The 21,483-nt window shown below is 37.7% G+C and overlaps 1 protein-coding gene across 2 annotated transcripts; it reads left to right on the forward strand.

Moving 5' to 3' along the window:
* The first annotated feature begins 3,918 nt into the window (after positions 1-3,918).
* Positions 3,919-20,630, forward strand: LOC104093885 (phylloplanin-like). Of its 2 annotated transcripts, none has more exons than XR_011411109.1 (2): positions 3,919-4,010; positions 20,188-20,279. XR_011411109.1 is itself a non-coding variant. In XM_009599716.4 (2 exons), the coding sequence occupies exons 1-2, from the start codon at positions 19,499-19,501 to the stop codon at positions 20,484-20,486; spliced, it is 462 nt and encodes a 153-aa protein (XP_009598011.1). In that variant the 5' UTR covers positions 19,484-19,498; the 3' UTR covers positions 20,487-20,630. The 2 variants fall into 2 exon arrangements, 1 of the variants encoding a protein (XP_009598011.1); XM_009599716.4 differs by lacking the exon at positions 3,919-4,010 and adding an exon at positions 19,484-19,661 and having other exon boundaries at positions 20,188-20,630.
* The last annotated feature ends 853 nt before the right edge of the window (positions 20,631-21,483 follow it).

Raw genomic sequence — 21,483 nt, forward strand, 5'->3', positions numbered from 1 at the left:
TTTTATGAGTTAAAGAAATTGAGTTGAAAAGCATATTAAAAATTATGTTTAGGCTATGTGTCAGTATTAATGGGACCCACAGAGGTCATATTGCTGTGAATTATTTGTTTAAATTGAAAATTCATACTCAGTCATATTCATTTCATTGCATATCATATCTCAGTCTCTGTTGTTATTTGTTGATGCATCATATCATTATTTTTGGGATATTCTCATGACCTTGTGAGCCCATGAGAGAGAGACTGGAGAGATTGATGACTGAGGGAGGCCGAGGGCCTGATTGTGAGGATATTTATGGGATCGGGCTGCACACCGCAGCATGTTGCATATTTATGGGATCGGCATACACGCCGCAGGATGTTGCATATTTATGGGATCGGGCTGCATGCCATAACATGTTGCATATTTATGGTATCGGGCTGCACGCCGCAGCATGTTTGATATAGGCCGAAGGCCTAAGTGATTATGGCATGATTTGGATTGATATAGCGCTTGGGCTGAAGGAGCCCCTCCAGAGTCTGTACACACCCCCAGTGAGCATAGGTACCTATTGAGTGCGAGTGCCGAGTGCCGAGTGCTGAGTGTCTAGGATGCAAAAGTGATTGTGAGGTATGCCCGAGTGGCACGAGTGATTGCGAGGTTTACCTCAGGGGCTGTATATGAGTGATGTTTTGCCCGAGGGGCTGTTTATGATTTTATCACTGAGTTGCATTGCATTGGCATGCACACATGACATACATACATAGAGAGGTATTTTCTCATGCTGTACTACATCACATAATTCATGATTTCTCACACATTTTTACAGATGGGCATAGTGATGCATTTATTTTACACGGGTTATCCGGAAGGAAAATAAAATATCTTATTTATTATTGAAAAGAGTTTTGGGAGAAATTATTGTTTTCAAACTATTCATATTTTTGCCAACTTCGGCAAACGATTTGGGTTTTCACTGATTTATTTGAAAGGAAGAACTATTATTTTTGAAATCATGATTTGCCTTAATATTTTATGTCTGAGTTACTTCTGGTATTATTTGCTTTATATTGTGGTGGACTATTGGTTGTGGACCCGACCTTGGTAGAAGCTCGTTAGTACTTTCAACCTACGGCTAGGTTTGTTACTTACCCAGAACACGGGGTCGGTTGTACTGATACTACACTTCTGCACATTACGTGCAGATGTTGGCTGCTGTTGTTGTTGTGCTCGATGGTTGCGGGACTTGAAGATGTACCTGCGTTCCTGTTGTAGTTTGCTATTGTTCAGGGTAGCCTTAGCTTTATAAAAGCTCTGTTAGTGTATTATTCAAACAGACTATGTATTTATTTCATTTTCCTTTTGTATACTATATTCTTAAAAGCTGATGATTTGTACTACCAGTTCTTGGGGATTGTATAAAATTAAGATCTTTATTCACTTAAATTGTTTTAATAATTATTATTGGAATTGGATAATTGAAAGTTGGCTTACCTAGCGGGTTGGGTTATGTTCCATCACAACTAGTTGGATTTTGGGTCGTGACATTCGGGAATTGGAATAGCTTCGTTATATCATTTGGGACTTGTGTGCAAAATTTGAATTTATTCCGTGTTGATTTGCTATATTTCGACACGAGTTGTGGAAGTCGAAAAATTCAAAGTTCATCAAGTTTAAATTGAGGTGTGATTTGTCGTTTCGATATTGTTATGTGTGTTTTGAGGCTTGTAGGTTTGTATTCTGTTATGAAACTTGTTGGGATGTTCGTACGTGGTCCCGAGGGGCTCAGGCGTGTTTCGGATTGATTTCGGGTTATTTTTCTTCATGTTTTCACTGCTGGTGTGTTCTGGTGTCTAGTGTCGTATTTCTTCATCGCGATCGCGGAATGAGGGGGGAGTTATAGCTGGAGGCCTTTCTTAATCGCGTTCACGTAGTTGGAACCGTGTTCACATAGCTCTGTCTCCTGTGTGTATCATGTTTGCGAACACGATGGTTTTCCCGCGTTCACGTAAGAGGGATGCCTCGGCAAATTATAAAGTACTTTATTTCGGGGGTTTCAGCCATTTTTATATTTTTGGAGTTGTGGAGCTCGGATTGAGGCAATTCTTGAAGGAATTTTCACCGTGTGGACTGGGGTAAGTGTTCTCTACTCATTTTTGATTTTATATCACGAATCTCTCTTCATTTTCGGCATTTCATTGAGGGTTCCAAAAGAGAAATTAGGGGTTTTTGCCTAAGGTTTCATAATGTGAATTTGAGTTTTGAACATCGATTTGGAGTCAGATTTGAGTGAAACTAGTATGGATGGATTCGTAATTTAATGGGTTGTCGGATTTTATGAGTTTTTTCGATTTCCGAGGTGTGGTACTGGGTTGGACGTTTTGGTCAATTTTTGGGCTTTGATTACAGATTTGACTTTTATCGATTGGGTTTGTTTCCTTTGGCATTATTTGATGTATTTGAGTTGCATTTGGCTAGTTTTGGGCCGTTCGAAGGTCGGTACGAGCTAGATGGCATTTTTGGAGCATCGCTTGGCTTGCTCGGTATTGGAATTGGCTTGTTCAAGGTAAGTAACACTTCTAACCTTGGTGTCGAGGGTATGAAACCCCGAATTACATGTTATGTGATTAATGTTGAGGTGACGCATATGCTAGTTGACGGGCGTGTAGGTTTGTGACTCCGTTATTTCTATGGTATTGTGTAGTTACTTAATCTTACCTGTAACCATGAAATTTCTACGTATTCGAGCTATTGCGCCGTGATCCATGTTAGAAATCATGTATAGGCTACACGTTTATCTTGTTGGGACCCACTGAGGTCATTTCTGCTGTTGTGCTATCTTCTTTCATTGCATTACATGTTTAGTCATACGCATTCATATGCATATCATATCTCAGTCTCTGTTACCATTTATTGGTACATCACATCATTATTTTTTGGGCTGATTCTTCATGACATTGAGAGCCCAAGAGACTGGAGAGATTGATGACAGAGTGAGGCAGAGGGCCTGATTGTGAGAATATTGATACTATAGCACGTGAGTTGTCCGTGCAGTTATAGCGCTTGGGCTGAAGGAGCCCCTCCAGAGACTGTACACACGCCCAGTGAGTGCAAGTGTCGAGTGCTGAGTGCCGAGTGCCGAGTGATTGTGAGGATTGAGTGAATGTGAGGACTGGGCTCGGTAAAAGAGTTAGGTTTTCATTGATATATTTGAAAAGCGGAACTATTTTGTGGAACTATGAATAAGCTGAGCATTTTATCTTCGAGTTACTTCTCTTATTACTTGCTTTACGTTGTTATGAATTGTTGTTGGCTACCGGTGTTGGACCCGACCTTTGTTCCAGCTCGTCACTACTTTTAACCTAAGATTATGTTTGTTACTTATTTAGTACCTGGGCTCGGTTGTACTCACACTATATTTCTGCACTTTGTGTGCAGATGTTGGCTGATGATGTTGTTGTGTTCGATGGGAGCTGGATTTGAAGATGTACCCGCGTTCCGGTTGTAGCTGCCTCTTGTTCATGGTAGCCTTAGATTATTAAAAATCTATTTATGTACCTTTCGAACAGATGATGTATTTATTTCATACTAACTTTGTAAGTTCTAATCTTAGAAGCTCATGATTTGTACTATCAGTCCTTGGGAAATGTATAAGATTCAGATATTTTCTTTTATTTATAGTTTCATAAAATTTTACTAAAATTGGATAGATGTTAATTGGCATACCTAGCGAGTTGGTTTAGGTTCTATCGCGACTAGTTAGATTTTGGGTCGTGACAATAATATATTATAAATTGGTCATGCACACACCGTAATTGGGCAACACAATTTCTTACAGCAATAACTATCACATATCAAAATAACTGCCATGGCTTCAGCAAAAGTTTTCTTGATTTTCCTTTTGGATGCATTAATCGCAACCCATGTTGCAGTTTCCCATCTTGTTTCAATACGTATAAGTGGGGTGGTATTTTGCAGCGTTAACGACACTTTAGATGTCATCAACGGACTCACCCCCCAAGTTTTTCCTAGTAAGTTTTTTATTTTGTACGTAGACCTATTATATATATATATATATATATATATATATATATATATATATATATATATATATATATATATACCAAAAGGGAACTCTCCCCAATTGAATAAAACAATAGCCCTATACATAGACTAAATCCTATGATAGATGTCGTAAGTGGCATTATTAGCCTATGATATATGAGTACATATACACTGTTAGATGATCCAAGAGAAAACTACAAGTAAACTTTCTTAAAATTTAGGCAGATTTCTTGATTTGAAGTCTAAGTGAAATAACACTGCATCTATTATTCCTTTCATAACAATGGGTGAGGATGGTATAAACATAGAGTAACTTGAGTCGAATGAATTCTACACTCGTATTCATAAGATGCATATGGCCCCATCATAAGAGGTTTCTGCTTGTTGAACTGTATGATCATTGCATCTAAAAGTCTAAAAAGTGTGAGATAATAACTTTTTATTTACATAATTAATTTTATTTTCAACATATCAGCTAAAATAAAAAGTTGATCTAATTGCGCAAATAATAATAATATCATTTAACTTTGCAGATATATCAGTGCAATTGCGGTGTGGAGCAAGAAATGTGGTATCAAGTACAATAACAAATGGATCAGAAGTATTTTCCTTGGTGGTAGATCCTCGTGTAAATACTTTGCCATTGCTATTGTCCAACTGCCATTTAGTAGTTTCAACTCCACTCTCAACATGTAAAGCGAGCTTACCATCTGTTGGGATTTTGGCGTCATCCTTGAACTTTGTAAATATCGGTATTGGATGTCGACGGTGTTGTTAGTGTCAGTTTAGGTCCTACTGGTTTTATACTTAATCTTAACCTCATTTTATAGTGAATGAGCTAGCCTGCTAGTGCTTAATTTGTACTACTACTATGCATTAGCTAGTTAACCTTCTTGGCTAGCTGTTTACTGCATGAATAAGGACTGTTGTTTCTACTAGTGAATAAAGTGCAAATAATATTCGCAAGTCTTATATTGGAGCCATATAATAGTATTGCGTGTGTTTTAATTTTATTTATAGCTTTGTCTTGTTTATTACCCCTTATTATTTTTTATTTCATACATGCGGCAATGACTCTAGAATGAGCTTTGACCTAACGGCTCTACATAATAAAGACAGATGAAATAAGAATGAAGGAATGTAAAAAGAGAATATAGTAAAAACGGGATAAGATAAAATTAAGGAAGAGACTGTAAGATGATAATGTTGATCAAACGATAAGATAATAAATACTAATAAAAATAACGAATAAAACAAAAATAATATCATATTCATAGTTATATAATGATGTGACCCAATAAAGTATTTGACAAGGTATAATACCCCAAATTGGGGTATCATGCTTGGTGGGATTAATGAGAAAGAAGATATATATTATTAGTTCTATCAATAATATCTCTAGGGAAGGGAAATTGAAAGTTTATCTCACGACCCAAATCCCAACCTCTCGTGATGGCGCCTATCAAATTACTAAGAAAGCCAAAAATCACATAATAACTACGCATTTTAAATTAAAAACATGATTTAATAGGTCCAATAGTGGAAAGTCTCGTAAATAACTGATAAAAACAACTGCAACTCTACTACAATAATCCCAAAATCCTAGTGTCACCGAGCGCATGAGCTACTAATGTCAACATAGTCTAAAACTCTAGTATAACTGTCTGAGAAGATAGAACAGTACTGAAATAAAATGAAATAAAGGAGAGTCAAGGTTTGCGGACGTCATCACAGCTACCTCGAGGTCTCCGAACATGTACTATCACCACTCAAGCAATCACCGCATCCAGATGTACCTGGATCTGCACACGAAGTGTAGAGTGTAGTATGAGTACAACTGACCCAATATACTCAATAAGTAACATGACTAACTTTGGGTTGAAAGTAGTGACGAGCTCGGAAAGTTACAGTCCGAATAAAAATGACGACAACACTAATATAACCAGATAATGACACTAATAACTCAGAGAAGTTCCATATTCAACTTGTACATAGTACGTAAATTTAGGCATGCTTTCAAGTTCAACAATTTAAGCTCAGCATTGATAAACTATGCCAAGTACAACTAGTATGAGAAATGTTACATCTCTATGCCTACATGTCAAATATGTATGTCAAATATGATGCATCATAGTTATAATCCCAGGTACATACACTCTAAGAGTACTCAATTTGTCTATCTCAAACTCGTACTCATCACGCATAATCACTCATCATTGTACGGTACCTGCGCTAACTGCTGATATGTCACACTCTAGAAAGACGAATCCTACCCAAGCACTAATATAAAGCCAATATGGCCTGCTGCGGCGTGCAACCCAATCTAATAATAATAAATAAGCTAATGATGCCTGTTGCGGCATGTAGGCTAATCCATAATAATAATAATAATAAATATAAATCCAATATGGCATGTTACGACATTCAACCCGATCCACAATATCACTCACAATACGGCTCTCAGGCCCCAACTCAGTCATCAATCTCTCCAGTCTCACGGGCTCACATATCTCATACCACTCAACCCAAACAATGATAATATGATATAATCGTAAATGATAACAGATACTGAGATATGTTATACAAATGAATGAATATGACTGAGTACATAGCCTAAACATGATTTCTAATATGATTCACAACTCAATTACTCTAACACGTAGGAATTGCAACTTAAGTAAATAACTCAATATCATAAATAACCTTAGTGGATCCCAACAGAATAAGCACATAGCCTAAATATGATTTCTAATATGATTCACAACTCAATTACTCTAACACGTAGGAATTACACGGATAGAAACAAGACTAGATAACTACACAGTATCGCAAAATCAACCCAATCATAATTATCACGGTGCACGCCCACACGTTGTCACGACCCTAATTTTCCTTTGTATGATATCGTGATAGAACCTAAGTATATACGACTAGGTAAGCCTAACCGTTAATGGACACTTGGCATAAATATTTAACAAAATACAAAAAACAAAGCTGAATATCTGATATAAACTTCCAAAATTAGAATCCACAACAATATACTCCCTAAGATCGGTAGAACTGAGTCATAATCGCTAGAGAGTGAAACTATAATATATATTACTTCACTATCTGAAAGAAAATAAACAGTAATTAAGGATAAGGGAAGGGGATTCTGAGGCTTGCAGACGCGGAGCAGGCATACCTTATGTAATGACTCAACCGGTCATGTTGAGTATTTTAGCCCTGATTCCCTATTTATTGATTACTCTATATTGTATTTTTGTTATGTGACTTTTTGGGGTAGTTGTTTTGATTTCGGGTGAGCTTCGGAGTAAAATGGGACACAGTCCCAAAGTTGGAAGTTTAAGTTGAAGGAATTGACCGTAGTTTGATTTTTGTGTAAACGACTCCAAAATAGAGTTTTGACGGTTCCAATAGCCCTGCATGGTGATTTTGGACTTAGGAGCATGTCTGCATATTTATTTGGAGGTCTGTAGGTCGTTTCGGCTTGAATTGGCAAAATTTAGAAAGTTGAAGGTTTGGAAGGTTGAGAAGTTTAACCATGAGTTGACTTTATTGATATCTGATTCCCAAAGTTGTAATAGGTCCGTCATATCATTTATCACTTGTGTGCAAAATTTTAAGTCAATCGGAGTTATTTTGGTATGACTCGACGTTAGTTTTGGAAGTCGGATTTTCATAGTTTTAATAAGTTTGAATTGGGTTGCGATTCATAGAATCGATATCATTTGATGTGAGTTTTGGCCTCGAATAGGTCCGTTATGTGTTATGGAACTTGTTGGTATATTCAGACTGGTTCTGAGGGTCCCGAGTATGAGTCAGATAGAAATTGGATCATTTTTGGACTTGATAGAATTGTTGAAGCTACTTGTTTTTTGTTCTGGTTTCCTTATATGCGTTCGTGAAGGTTCTCTCACGATCGCGTAGAGTCATCAGTGACTACTGGGATTTTTCTCTTCGCGTTCGCGAAGGTAAGGGAGCGATCGTGAAGTTTGTTGAGCTTGTTAATCGCTTACTTTTTGTTTCTCTTTAAAGATTTCAATTTTATTGTTTGGAATAGCTTCATATAGTTTGTACTTAAAGAGATCGAATGCAGTAAAAAGTTAAAATGCACGGAGGTTAAAAAATACGTAATATCCATTAATTAAGACAACCATGATTGTAAAGAGATCGTGCTAGAACCGCGTAATACGGGAATGTCTCATACCTTCTCCCGGGTTAACCGAACTCCTTACAGAGTCAAATTTTCTTGATTTGGGATTTAAAATAAATGATGACCGAAAACACCGTAATTAAATAATTTCGAGTGGAGATTCTTATAATATAAAAATAAATAATCTCATTTCAATAATGTCACTTTAATTGAAAAATTTTCTTTTCCATAAAAAGGAGGTGTGACAAAAGCCACCATGTGCAACCTCTCACACCTTTTTACTGGGCCATCTACTCCTCACATGCTCGTGCCATCTCAGCCTCATTTTTCACAACTTATCCTCCACGGGAGCTACCCCTACCTTGTCTCGAATATCTTCATTGATGATCGTTTCTCTTCTAGTATGCCCACACATCCACTTCAGCATTTCAAAAATGTCTAGAAATATTTGGGATTCTCTTATGGATGTAATATCTAATAGATCTTATAAAGTGTTTCATTTTTATAAACTTTAAATAATGGGTTGTTTGATAACTTTCTTATCAAGTGTTATTGAAATGCGTCAATCCTTTTGTTCTTCAATATTCATATGTCAAGATCTATTAAATTCATATATCGTTTTCAAATTTGAACTGGTATTTCGATAATTTAAAATTAAATAAAAAATAATTTAGGTATCATATTAATTTTTAAGTTTAATTATTAAATCTGGTTAACCTTGAAAGTGTACATTAAGAAAAAATTATTGTGAGATGTTAAAAAAATAACTATTATATGTTACTGAGAAAATTATCTCATTAATTTATTTTAATAGATCATATGTTTGTTAATTCTTATAATTTTTAATAGACATATATTTACTTATCAAAAATTTAATAATGTAAGATTGAAATAAAATTTATATAACAAAAAAAGACTGAAAAACCTGAAAAAGCCGAACTAAACAAAACCGATATAGTTGGTTTGATTTTAATAGAAATCGAATAAACCCGATCTATGTACACCCCTAACTAAATAGTATGATTTTCATTACTAAATTATACTTATATTCTCGAGGCCTTACAAATACTATAATGCTTGTGATGACGACTTTGTTCCCAACTCGATCTTTGTCACTATAACAAAAACAACTAATAATATCTCTCCTAGATTAATTCAAGAAATACAGCTATAGTGATAACTTTAAATCTATACCTTGCTATTACGGTTGAGTTGTAACTTGCAAGAATATTTCACTCTTTCTAGCGCTGTAAGTTCACGCCACTAACGCTTCAAGAAAATCCCTGTCACTGCCAAAAAGCCCTCTACTTTGTAGTGAATTTCTCTTCGTTATCTAAATTTAATTATTCACTTAGTATTTGTTACGTTAGGTTTCTCCCTTCTAGGTCCTGCACGTAACTAGACTTATGGGTTTGGCCCACTTTATTATTATATAGTAATTATTAAATAGTCATTTGACTAGACATCATTAATTGGACCATCAACCAAGTATTAGTTCTAGGTGCTTCATACCTATGTAAATGATAATAATAATTAAAAACATATATGTACATGCATATTAATACCTATGAAAATTAAATAAATTATAACTAACAAAATAACTTTAAAGTTCACTCTTAAGTTATCGGGTTATTACATGACCAAACACGATTTGTTTATCAAATAATTTCAAAAGAATTTGCCAAACATAAATTATTTTTCTCCAAAACTACTTATGAAATACTATGTTGATAAAATACTTTTCAAAGTAAGTAATTTTTAGAAGTAAAGGATGGGCTGCTATTGATTATTGAAGTTTGGAGCAATTGTATGTAGTTATAGCCAAGGTGACTACTGACATCTCATATAGAAATGAACAAGTAGATTAGGGCTTTTAAAATTTCAATTATTTCATTTAAATATACACGGAATAGCATTATAATCCACTTTCATATCAAGTGGATTAGGAGTTTTGATATTTCAGCTGATGATTGAAACGACCCGACCGGTCGCTTTGAGTATTTTCACTTTGCTCGGTAGTTTACGGGCATGAGTAGCTCCGTATGATGTATTATGACTTGTGTGAATCGTCGAATTTTGGCTTTCAGGTTATTCAGAATTAATTTGGAAGAATGATTCTGAACTAGAAAACTTTAAATTGGAAGAGTTTACTCAGTTTGTCTTTTTAGTATTTGACCCTGGATTCGAGTTTTGATGGTTCCGTTAGCTCCGTTGGGTGAGTTTGGACTTAGGATCATGTCCGGATTGTGATTTGGAGACCCGTAGTTGAATTGGACTTGAAATGGTTAAAGTTAGATTTTTGGAATGTTTGACCGGTAGTGAATTTTTTGATATCGGATTCAGATTGTGGTTTCAGGAATTGGAATAGTTTCGTTATGTCATTTGGGACTAGTGTGCAAAATTTGAATTTATTCCGGGTTTATTTTCTATGTTTTGACACGAGTTGTGAAAGTTGAAAAGTTCAAAGTTCATCAAGTTTAAATTCAGGTGTGATTCGTCGTTTCGATATTGTTATGTGTGTTTTGAGGCATCGCGTAGGTTCATATTATGTTATGTAACTTATTGGGATGTTTGGACGTGGTCCCGAGGGGCTCAGGCATGTTTTGGATTGATTTCAGTTTATTTTTCTTCATGTTTTCATTGCTGGTGTGTTCTGGTGTCTGGTCTCACATTTCTTCATCGCGATCGCGGAATGAGGAATGCGATCGCGTAAAGGAAAAATCTGAGGATGAGTGTTTCTTCTTCGTGTTCTCAAAAATTGGTCTGCGTTCGCATAGGTTACTGCAGATTGTATATCGCGTTCGCACATGCATTCACGCGTTCGCGTAGGGTTGAGCTGGGAGCTGGAGCTGGAGGCCTTTCTTCATCGCGTTCGCGTAGTTGGAACACCATTCGCGTAGTTCTGTCCAATGTTTGTATCCCGTTTGCGAGGCTTGTGCCGCGAATGCGTTGCGTATTTTGGTGGCATTATGTTTTTTGGTCATTGCAAATGCGATGGTTTTCCCGCGTTCGAGTAAGAGGGATGCCTGTGCAGATTATTAAGTACTCTATTTTGGGGGTATCAACCATTTTACATTTTTGGAGATATGGAGCTCGTATTGAGGCGATTCTTGAAGCAATTTTTACCGTGTGGACTGGGGTAAGTGTTCTCTACTCATTTTTTATTTTATATCACAAAACTAGCTTCATTTTTGGCATTTCATTGAGAGTTCCAAAATAGAAATTGGGGGTTTTTGCCCAAGGTTTCATAATATGAATTTTCGAGTTTTGAACATCGATTTGGAGTCGGATTTGAGTGAAACTAGTGTGGCTGGACTCGTGATTGAATGGGTTGTCGGGTTTTATTAGTTTTGTCGGGTTCATAGGCATGGTCCCGGGTTGGACTTTTTGGTCGATTTTTGGGCTTTGATTAAAGATTCGACTTTTATCGAATGAGTTTGTTTCTTTTGGCATTATTTGATGTATTTGAGTTACTTTTGGCTAGTTTTGGGATGTTCGGAGGTCGGTACGAGCGAGATGGAATTTTTGGAGCATCGGTTGGCTTGCTCAGTATTGGAATTGGCTTGTAAGTGATACTTCTAAACTTGGTGTCGAGGGTATGAAACCCCGAATTACATGTTATGTGATTAGCGTTGAGGTGACGCACATGCTAGGTGATGGGCGTGTGGGCGTGCACTGTGTGGATTTATGAATCTATTTTTTTGTGGTGTTGTATAGTTACTTGATCTTACTTGTAACCATGAAATTTCTACGTACTCGAGTTGTTGAGCTGTGATCCATGTTAGAAACCATGTCTAGGCTACATGCTTATCCTGTTGGGACCCACTGAGATCATTTATTCTGTTGAGCTACCTGCTTTCATTTCAGTACATACTCATTCATACGCATTCATATGCATATCATATCTTAGTCTCTGTTACCATTTATTGATACATCGCATCATTATTTTTGGGCTGATTTTTTATGACATCGAGAGCCCGAGAGACTGGAGAGATTGATGACTGAGTGAGGCCGAGGGCGTGATTGTGAGGATATTAATACTATAGCACATGAGTTGTCTGTGCATTTATAACGCTTGGGCTGAACAGCCCCTACATAGTCTGTACACACCCATAGTGAGCGCATGTACCTACTGAGTACGAGTGTCGAGTGTCTAGTGCTGAGTGCCGACTGCCGAGTGATTGAGAGAATTGAGTGATTGTGAGTACTGAGTGACTGTGAGTACTGAGTGGCTGTGAGGACTGAGTGACTAGGAGGATTGAGTAAATTGATACTCTGAGAGTATGCATATAGTTTTATCACTGAGTCGCATTGCATTTGGCATGCACACTTGGCATACTGGCATAGATACGCATTTTTCATCATGCTGTACGGTATTATGTCATTCATGAGTTCTCACACATATTGACATATGGGCATAGAAATGGATTTTGCACCTGCTATCTAGAAAGAAAATAAACATCTTATTTACTATTGAAAGGAATTTTGGAAAAAATTACTGTTCCAAACTTACTCACATTTTGGCAAATTTTCGGTAAAAGACTTGGGGTTTCACTGATATATTTGAAAAGTAGAACTATTTTCTTGAACTATGAATAAGCTGAGCATTTTATCTCTGAGTTACTTCTCTTATCACTTGCTTTACGTTGTTATGAACTGTTGTTGGCTATTGGTGTTGGACCCGACATTTGTTCCAGCTCGTCACTACTTTCAACCTTAGGTTAGGTTTGTTACTTATTGAGTACGTAGGATCGGTTGTATTCATACTACACTTCTGCACCTTATGTGAATATGTTGGGTGCTGATGTTGTTGTGTTCAATGGGATCTGGATTTGAAGATGTACCTGCATTTCGGTTGTAGTTGCCTCTTATTCATGGTAGCCTTAGATTATTAAAAATCGATTTATGTACCGTTAGAACTGATGATGTATTTATTTCATACCCGCTTTGTAAATTCTAATCATAGAAGCTCATGATTTGTACTACCAGTCATTGGAGAATGTATAAGATTCAGATATTTTCTTTTATTTATAGTTTCATAAAATTTTATTGAAATTGGATAGAGGTTAATTGGCTTACCTAGCGGGTTGGGTTAGGTGCTATCACGACTAGTTGGATTTTGGGTCATGACAAATTGGTATCAGATCTCTAGATTTATAGGTTCTACAAGTCATGAGCAAGTGTCTAGTAGAGTCTTGCAGATCGGTGTGATGACGTCCACACCCATCTTCGAGAGGCTACATGACATTTAGGATGTATTTCCCATCTTTCTTTCCTTATCGTGCGACATTGATTTAGCTTGAAGCGTAACTCTTTGAATTTCTTCTACGCATTCGTATGCGTATATGAGCACTCAGTATCAACTGTGCATCGACGGCTTGTGATTCCATGGATGAGGTGTGAGATGTGATTTCTATGTGCTGAAGGGCCAGTTTGGAGGACTTGAGGCTGGGTTTTTTATGGTAGCTTGATCACGTAGATTTCGTTTGTGTGAGCATGTGCTTTTGGACTTATAAATACGGTATTGTCTCTATTAGTGAAATTTGTGCCTCGATGAGTGGTTGGATGGACATATAACGAGTATGATGTGACTACGGGAAGTGTTCAGATTGTTCAAATGTGACGAGAGGAGTTTTCCTGAGATGTAAAAAGGACTATTGGGTGCTTGATCACTGTCTTGATTTGACGTATAATCTCGAGTTATGAGTGTGTTGAAGGATCATTCATGTTGTTTAATTGTAGAGTGAAGTAGATTTTCATGTCATGTTATGAGCTCAGACTCCTGAAGATTAAGTGATGGCATAGTAGTTGTGGCTGTGGAAGTGTATAGAGAGATGTCAGTTTAAGGCACAGCAGGTGGGTTATCTCTTGCGGGGTGTCGTGAGGTTGCGTGATCCCAATGTTGTTTTTGTATAGAGTTCTCCTTTATAGTGAATTATATGTGTTACAATTTGAGTCTGGACTGCTTGTGGAAGTTGGCTTGACTGTAACAAGCGTGAATGCGACATTTGAAGATAAGTTGAAGTATTAGATGGTTTGTGTTACATGAGCTTATGAAAGATTTAGTTGAATCTCACTGCAGTAATGGGGTATGGTTATTGTAAGCTATCAGATGTTTTATTCCATGGCTTTGAGCCAAGTGGTGGAGTTTGCTATCGACGAGTTGATTGCACGGTTATCTGTTGTATTGGTTTCGGTTTGAGGTATACTTGTGAATAAGTTATGACTTGTAGAGGGTGAGATCGAGGATGACTCGAGTAAAGGAATTTCTGGATACAGGTTGTATTATACTTTATGGGTATATGGGAATCATGGGATGATTGAGTTGTTATTCGTAAAAGAATATGTAGTACGCATGGAGTAGGGATTTACTCGGTTGCTTGGAGGTGTGGATTACTTCCTTGGGTGTTGTTGTGATAATGTGGCACGGGTCATTCGGCCTGTTTGATCAGTGCAATTGAAATTTGAATGGAGTGGATGACTCTCGAGGAGGTTCTAATGGATTCAAGTTATATATGTGGAAATTGAGAATTTTTCGGACTTGTATGTGGCTAGAATCTAAGATTTGCATTGGACGGTGTCAAGACTCACGGTATTTCTAAATCATTATAGATTATACATTTCATTATCAGGTAGGTCAATCAAATGGCTTTAGATTCATAGAAGGCCTCTTCATAGTGGGTGTCTCAATTGTTGCACTTTTGGGGTGCTTAAGAGGCGATACAACAACTTTTAAGACTTAGGGCGGTGTGGTTTTGTATTAGGATCTCATGTGGTAAGTTTTGGTTCAGGATCGTGGTATTATGGCGAGGAGGAGTATCAATTTGAAGGTAATTCAGAAGGAACTCGGAGAAATAGGACAACTTGATAGTAGGTCGAATCATCACAATAATGGATATAATCAGATCTTTAGGTAATTATGAGGTGGCGAGTCTCTAAAGGTGTTTCGTGGTAATGCTATTGGGTTTTGGTGACCTGCGTGGCTTGGTTGAGATAGAGGGATTCGGTTATGATAGTTTGGTTATGTGCAAATGGATTCCAAAGAGTTCTCAATGGTTTCTACCACGGTTTGAGGTGTATATTTCCTACTGGTGTGTGGAACATGTGGCGTATTGTGATTTTCTCTTGGATGGGATCTCATGGAAGGCTCGTGGCTAATTGAGTATGTAGTTTTCTTGTGACTCAAAGTTGATTATGAGATTCTTGTACTCTTCACATGATGGAATGATAGATGTGGTGTGTTGTGTGGCATCTGGAATTACATGTGCAAGGTCACGGGTCAGTTTTGAAGGGGAGGACATAAATTCTTAGGCAGCATGGAAGGTTTCAGATGACTAGGTGAATGATATTACCTCTTGGTATTGCCTAAGAAGGGCGCGCATTTCAGAAAGCGCGATGTGTTCTGATTTATGGATACTTCATTGGTATTGTGTCACTCTCCTAGTTGTCCGACTACTGATTTTCATATATTGCTATATGGTACGGATGAATTGGAGACGAATTCCTCATGGGATGATCGTGTATAAGAGATGTGTTAGATATTCAGGCGGTGGAGTTGGGATCACATATAGTGATTCGTGTGTTCTATGGATTTAGAGACCGGGAGTTCTCAGGAGCAGATTGTTTCATGGTTGTGGACTGTGAAAATGTGACCAAAGCTAGTCAGAGGATGGTATGTGTTATGGTTAGGATATTGTGGACTTTCGGGGGGAGGGGGGAGGGGGGTATTTATCTATTTGTGAATGACCAGAGTTGATTTGGGACCAATTGATAGACCCAATTTGGATGAGTATTCTACATAGGGTCGGATTGGTGGACTCCGTACTACTACTGTTGAAGGATGATCCATTAGGTTGGAGTTGAGGTTATTCGTGTTCTGATATGCTCTATCAGTTACCATTTTATGCTATGAGGAGTTGTGATTCGTTGATTATATGCACACATAGTGCGGTTCTACTGGGGCCTTACATCGGAATTTGAGCGAGATAGGTATTTGGGTGATGCATGATTGATTGTGTATTAGTTATGTTCTTTCGGGCTTGTGTGGAATTGTGTCATTTGCTTCTCCATGGTTATGGTTATGCACCTTGGGTACTTGATGTCGAGTTTCGCGCGGTTATTCATTTTGAACAGAGTGGCTTGAGGTATTTCATATGGACCAGTGTTTGAATGGGGTCACGCATTGCAGCGGAGTCATGTTGAGATATGAACCTTTGTGTTAGATTCATGTGTTATGGTTCTACGGTGTGTGATGGTTTTTAGCATTGCGTTGTGGCAGTATTTGTTGAGCTTGCGGGACGGTCCTCTCGTTTGAGTCATTTTTCCATGTTTGAGTACATTTGAATTGTTACATATTGGTGCACGGATTACACGGTTTGTGACTCTGGGTAGCATTGGTGTGGCATGTCAATAGAGTAGCTGGTATTTGGTAAGATGAGCTCGTCAGATCTAGGATGGGTACCATCAGATTTGATTGCGGTATATTTGGAAGGATAGTATCGGATGTCGGCTTAGAAATTGCTATAGTTATTGCCGAAAGAGTGGGGGCTCCGTGACGTGTTGATCTTATGAATGGCTATGAGTTATGCATGTTTCTTTCATCGTCGGCAGTGTACGAAGGCTTTAAAACGATATTTTATTTGATATTAAGTTTATTTCCGATATTTGGTTGTTTTGAGCAGCTACTATGATCGGAAATTTTTCTACGAGTATGCGAGTGGTGTGGTGTGTCATGTGAATACATCTTGGGTTATGGATATGGCTTGATACAACTTTTTCAGACTTATACAGTGTGTAGATGCGAGATTTTGATCTTATAGAATATTCTGGATGTTGGAAATTGGATTCTAAGGCTCATGGGCTAGGTCGAATTAAGGAATTTCAGTTATGTTGTGTTATCATACCTATATAGGATAGGGTGACTTGGGATATCCCCGGGTATGTGCGTGGTAAGGTTACACAACGGTTTCGCGGCTTTGGAACTATTCTAGGAACATTCGAGGGTGAGCGTATGTTTAAGTGGGGGAGGATGTTTCGATCCAGACAGTTATTTTGAGCATTTGGACTTTTCTCGATAGTTTACGGGCATGTATAGCGCTGTATGATATATTATGACTTATGTGAATTGTCGATTTTGGCTTTCAGGTTATTCAAAATTTATTTGGAAGAATGATTCTCAACTAGAAAGCTTTATATTGGAAGAGTTGACCAAGTTTGATTTTTTAGCATTTGACCTCGGATTGGAGTTTTGATTGTTCTATTAGCTCCGTTGGGTGATTTTGCACTTTGGAGCGCATCCGGATTGTGATTTGGAGGTCTGTAGTTGAATTTGACTTGATATGGCAAAAGTTGGATTTTTGGAATGTTTGACCTGGAGTGGACTTTTTGATATCAGATTCGGATTGTGATTCCAGGAATTGGAATAGTTTCGTTATGTCATTTGGGACTTGGGTGCAAAATTTTAGTTCATTATGGGTTGATTTGCTATGTTTCGGCACGAGTTATGGAAGTTGAAAAGTTCAAAGTTCATCAAGTTTGAATTGAGGTGCGATTCGTTGTTACGATACTGTTATGTATGTTTTTAGGCCTCAAGTAGGTTCGTATTATGTTATGGAACTTGTTAGAATGTTCGTACGTGGTCCCGAGGGGCTCGGCATTTTTTGAATTGATTTCGGGCTATTTTTCTTCATGTTTTCATTGCTGGTGTGTTTTGGTGTCTAGTGTCGCATTTCTTCACCGCGATCGCGGAGTGAGGTGGGAGTTATAACTGGAGGCCTTTCTTAATCGCGTTCGCATAGTTGGAACCGTGTTCGCGTAGCTCCGTCTCCTGTGTGTATCATGTTCGCGAGGCTTGTGCCGCGAAGGCGTAGAGTATTTTGGTGGCATTATGTTTTTTGGTCATCGCGAACACAATGGTTTTCCCGTGTTTGCGTAAGAGGGATGCCTCGGCAAATTATAAAGTACTTTATTTCGAGGGTTTCAGCTATTTTTACATTTTTGGAGTTGTGGAGCTCGGATTGAGGCGATTCTTGAAGAAATTTTCACAGTGTGAACTGGGGTTTGTGTTCTCTACTCATTTTTTATTTTATATCACGAATCTATCTTCATTTTCGGCATTTCATTGAGGGTTCCAAAAGAGAAATTGGGGGTTTTTGCCTAAGGTTTCATAATGTGAATTTTCGAGTTTTGAACATCGATTTGGAGACAGATTTAAGTGAAACTAGTATGTCTGGACTCGTGATTTAATGGGTTGTCGGATTTTATGATTTTTGTCGGGTTCCGAGGTGTGGTACCAGGGTGGACTTTTTGGTCAATTTTTGGGCTTTGATTACAGATTCGACTTTTATCGATTGGGTTTGTTTCCTTTGGCATTATTTGATGTATTTGAGTTGCTTTTGGCTAGTTTTGGGCCGTTCGGAGGTCGGTACGAGCGAGATGACATTTTTGGAGCATCGCTTGGCTCGCTCGGTATTGGCATTGGTTTGTTCGAGGTAAGTAACACTTCTAAACTTGGTGTCGTGGGTATGAAACCCCGAATTACATGTTATGTGATTATTGTTGAGGTGATGCGGATGCTAGTTGACGGGCGTGTGGGTTTGTGACTCCGTTATTTCTATGGTACTGTGTAGTTACTTGATCTTACCTATAACTATGAAATTTCTACGTATTCGAGCTATTGATTCGTGATCCATGTTAGAAACCATGTCTAGGCTACATGCTTATCCTGTTGGGACCCACTGAGGTCATTTCTATTGTTGAGCTATCTGCTTTCATTGTATTACATACTCAGTCATAGGCATTCATATGCTTATCATATCTCAGTCTCTGTTACCATTTATTCATATATCACATCATTATTTTTGGGATGATTCTTCATGACATTGAGAGCCCAAGAGACTGGAGAGATTGATGACTGAGTAAAGCCGAGGACCTGATTGTGAGGATATTGATACTATAGCACATGAGTTGTCCGTGCAGTTAGAGTACTTGGGCTGAAGGACCCCCTCCAGAGTCTGTAGACACCCCTAGTGAGTGCAACTGCTGAGTGCCGAGTGCTGAGTGATTGTGAGGATTGAGTGACTGTGAGGACTGGGTAGCTGTGATGACTGAGTGACTGGGAGGATTTAGTGAATTGATACTCTGAGAGTATGCATATGGTTTTATCATTTTGTCGCATCGCATTCGGCATGCACACTTGACATACAGGCATAGAGAAGCATTTTTCCTCATGCTATACAGTATCATGTCATTCATGACTTCTCACACATATTGACTTACTCACATATTAAAATAACTGCCATGGCTTCAACAAAAGTTTTCTTGATTTTCCTTTTGGCTGCATTAATCGCAACCCCCGTTGTAGTTGCCCAACTTGGTTCAATACGTATAAGCGGGGTGGTATTTTGCAGCGTTAATGGCACTTTAGATGTCATCAACGGACTCACCCCCAAAATATTTCTTAGTAAGTTTTTTATTTTGTACGTAGACCTATTATATATATATATATACCAAAAGGGAACTCTCCCTAATTGAATAAAAAATTAGCCATATATACACACTAAATCCTATGATAGATATCGTAAGTGGTATTATTAACCTATGATATATGAGTATATATATACTGTCAGATGATCCAAGAGAAAACTACAAGTACACTTTCTTAAAAGTTAGGAAGATTTCTTGATTTGAAGTCTAAGTGAAATAACACTGCATCTATTATTCCTTTCATAACAATGGGTGAGGATGGTATAAACATAGAGTAACTTGAGTCGAATGAATTCTACACTCAGAGTCATAAGATGCATATGGCCCTACCCCATCATAAAACGTTTCTGCATGTTGAACTGTATGATCATTGCATCTAAAAGTTTAAAAAGTGTGAGATAATATCTTTTTATTTAGATAATTAATTTTATTTTCAACATGTCCACTAAAATGCAAAGTTGATCTAATTGCGTAAATAATATTAATATCATTTAACTTTGCAGATGCATCAGTGCAATTGCGGTGTGGAGCAAGAAATGTGATATCAAGTACCATAACAAATAGATCAGGAGTAATTTCCTTGGTGATGGATTCTCATGTAAATACTTTGCCATTGCTATTAATCAACTGCCTTTTAGTAGTTGCAACTCCACTTTCAACATGTAATGCGAGCTTACCATCTGTTGGGCTTTTGGCATCATCCTTGAACCTTGTAAATATCGGTATTGGCGGTGTCGGCGGTGTTATTAGTGTCAGTTTAGGTCCTATCGATTTTATACTTAATCTTAACCTCATTTTATAGTGAATGAGCTAGCCTGCTAGTGCTTAATTTGTACTACTACTATGCATTAGCTAGTTAACCTTCTTGGCCAGCTGCTTACTGCACGAATAAGGATTGTTGTTTCTACTCGTGAATAAAGTACAAATAATATTCGCAAGACTTATATTGGAGCCGTAATTGTGAAAAGATTGGAAGATCTGGCCAAAGCTCCAAGCCTACCCTACCCGAAAAAAAGTTTCAGCTATTGATGTAGCCTCTTGTCGATACTACTAGATAAGATACAGTTCTTGTACTACTTGATTGACTGGTAAGAAAGAGCTTCCAGTCGTCGGCATTCTATAAGCGACTTGACCGAGTAGAACACATTATGAGAGATGTTGAAGGGGGCTGGTTGCTCCGTCGACGAGTTTTTCCAGCATGAGTTCGTACTTGAGTTCAAGCTCCTACTTCGAAGTAAGCCTCGATCCAGTTCCCGTTCTTTTCCGGTGCACTCGCTTTATATCTCCGACACACAAGGAAGGACGCGGTGGGAAGGAAGCTAATAGTATTGCGTGTGTTTTAATTTTATATATAGCTTTGCCTTGTTTATTACCCTGTATTATTTTTTGTTTCATACATGTGGCAATGACTCTAGAATGAGTTTCGACCTAACAGCTCTACATAGTAAGGACACATGAAATGAGAATGAAGGGACATAAAAAGAGAATATAGTAAAAGCGGGATAAGATAAAATTAAGGAAGAGACAGTAATATGATAATGCATATCAAACGATAAGATAATAAATACTAATAAAAATAACGAATAAAACAAAAATAATATCATATTCAAGGTTATATAATGATGGGACCCAATAAAGTATCTGACAAGGTATAATACCCAAAATTGGGGTATCATGCTTGGTGGGATTAATGAGAAATAAGATATTTATTATTAGTTCTATCAATGATATCTCTAGGAAAGGGAAAATGAAAGTTTATCTCATGATCCAAATCCGAACCTGTCGTGATGACGCCTATC

This window comes from Nicotiana tomentosiformis, chromosome 9 (assembly GCF_000390325.3).
Source record: "Nicotiana tomentosiformis chromosome 9, ASM39032v3, whole genome shotgun sequence".
In the NCBI taxonomy this organism is placed as follows: Eukaryota; Viridiplantae; Streptophyta; class Magnoliopsida; order Solanales; family Solanaceae; genus Nicotiana; species Nicotiana tomentosiformis.

Bases quoted from the DNA above. Each gene is read 5' to 3' on its own strand.
- LOC104093885 (XM_009599716.4), top strand. From the start codon at position 19,499: ATGGCTTCAACAAAAGTTTTCTTGATTTTCCTTTTGGCTGCATTAATC. The intron at 19,662-20,187 runs GTAAGTTTTTTA...TTAACTTTGCAG, and splicing joins CACCCCCAAAATATTTCTTA to ATGCATCAGTGCAATTGCGG.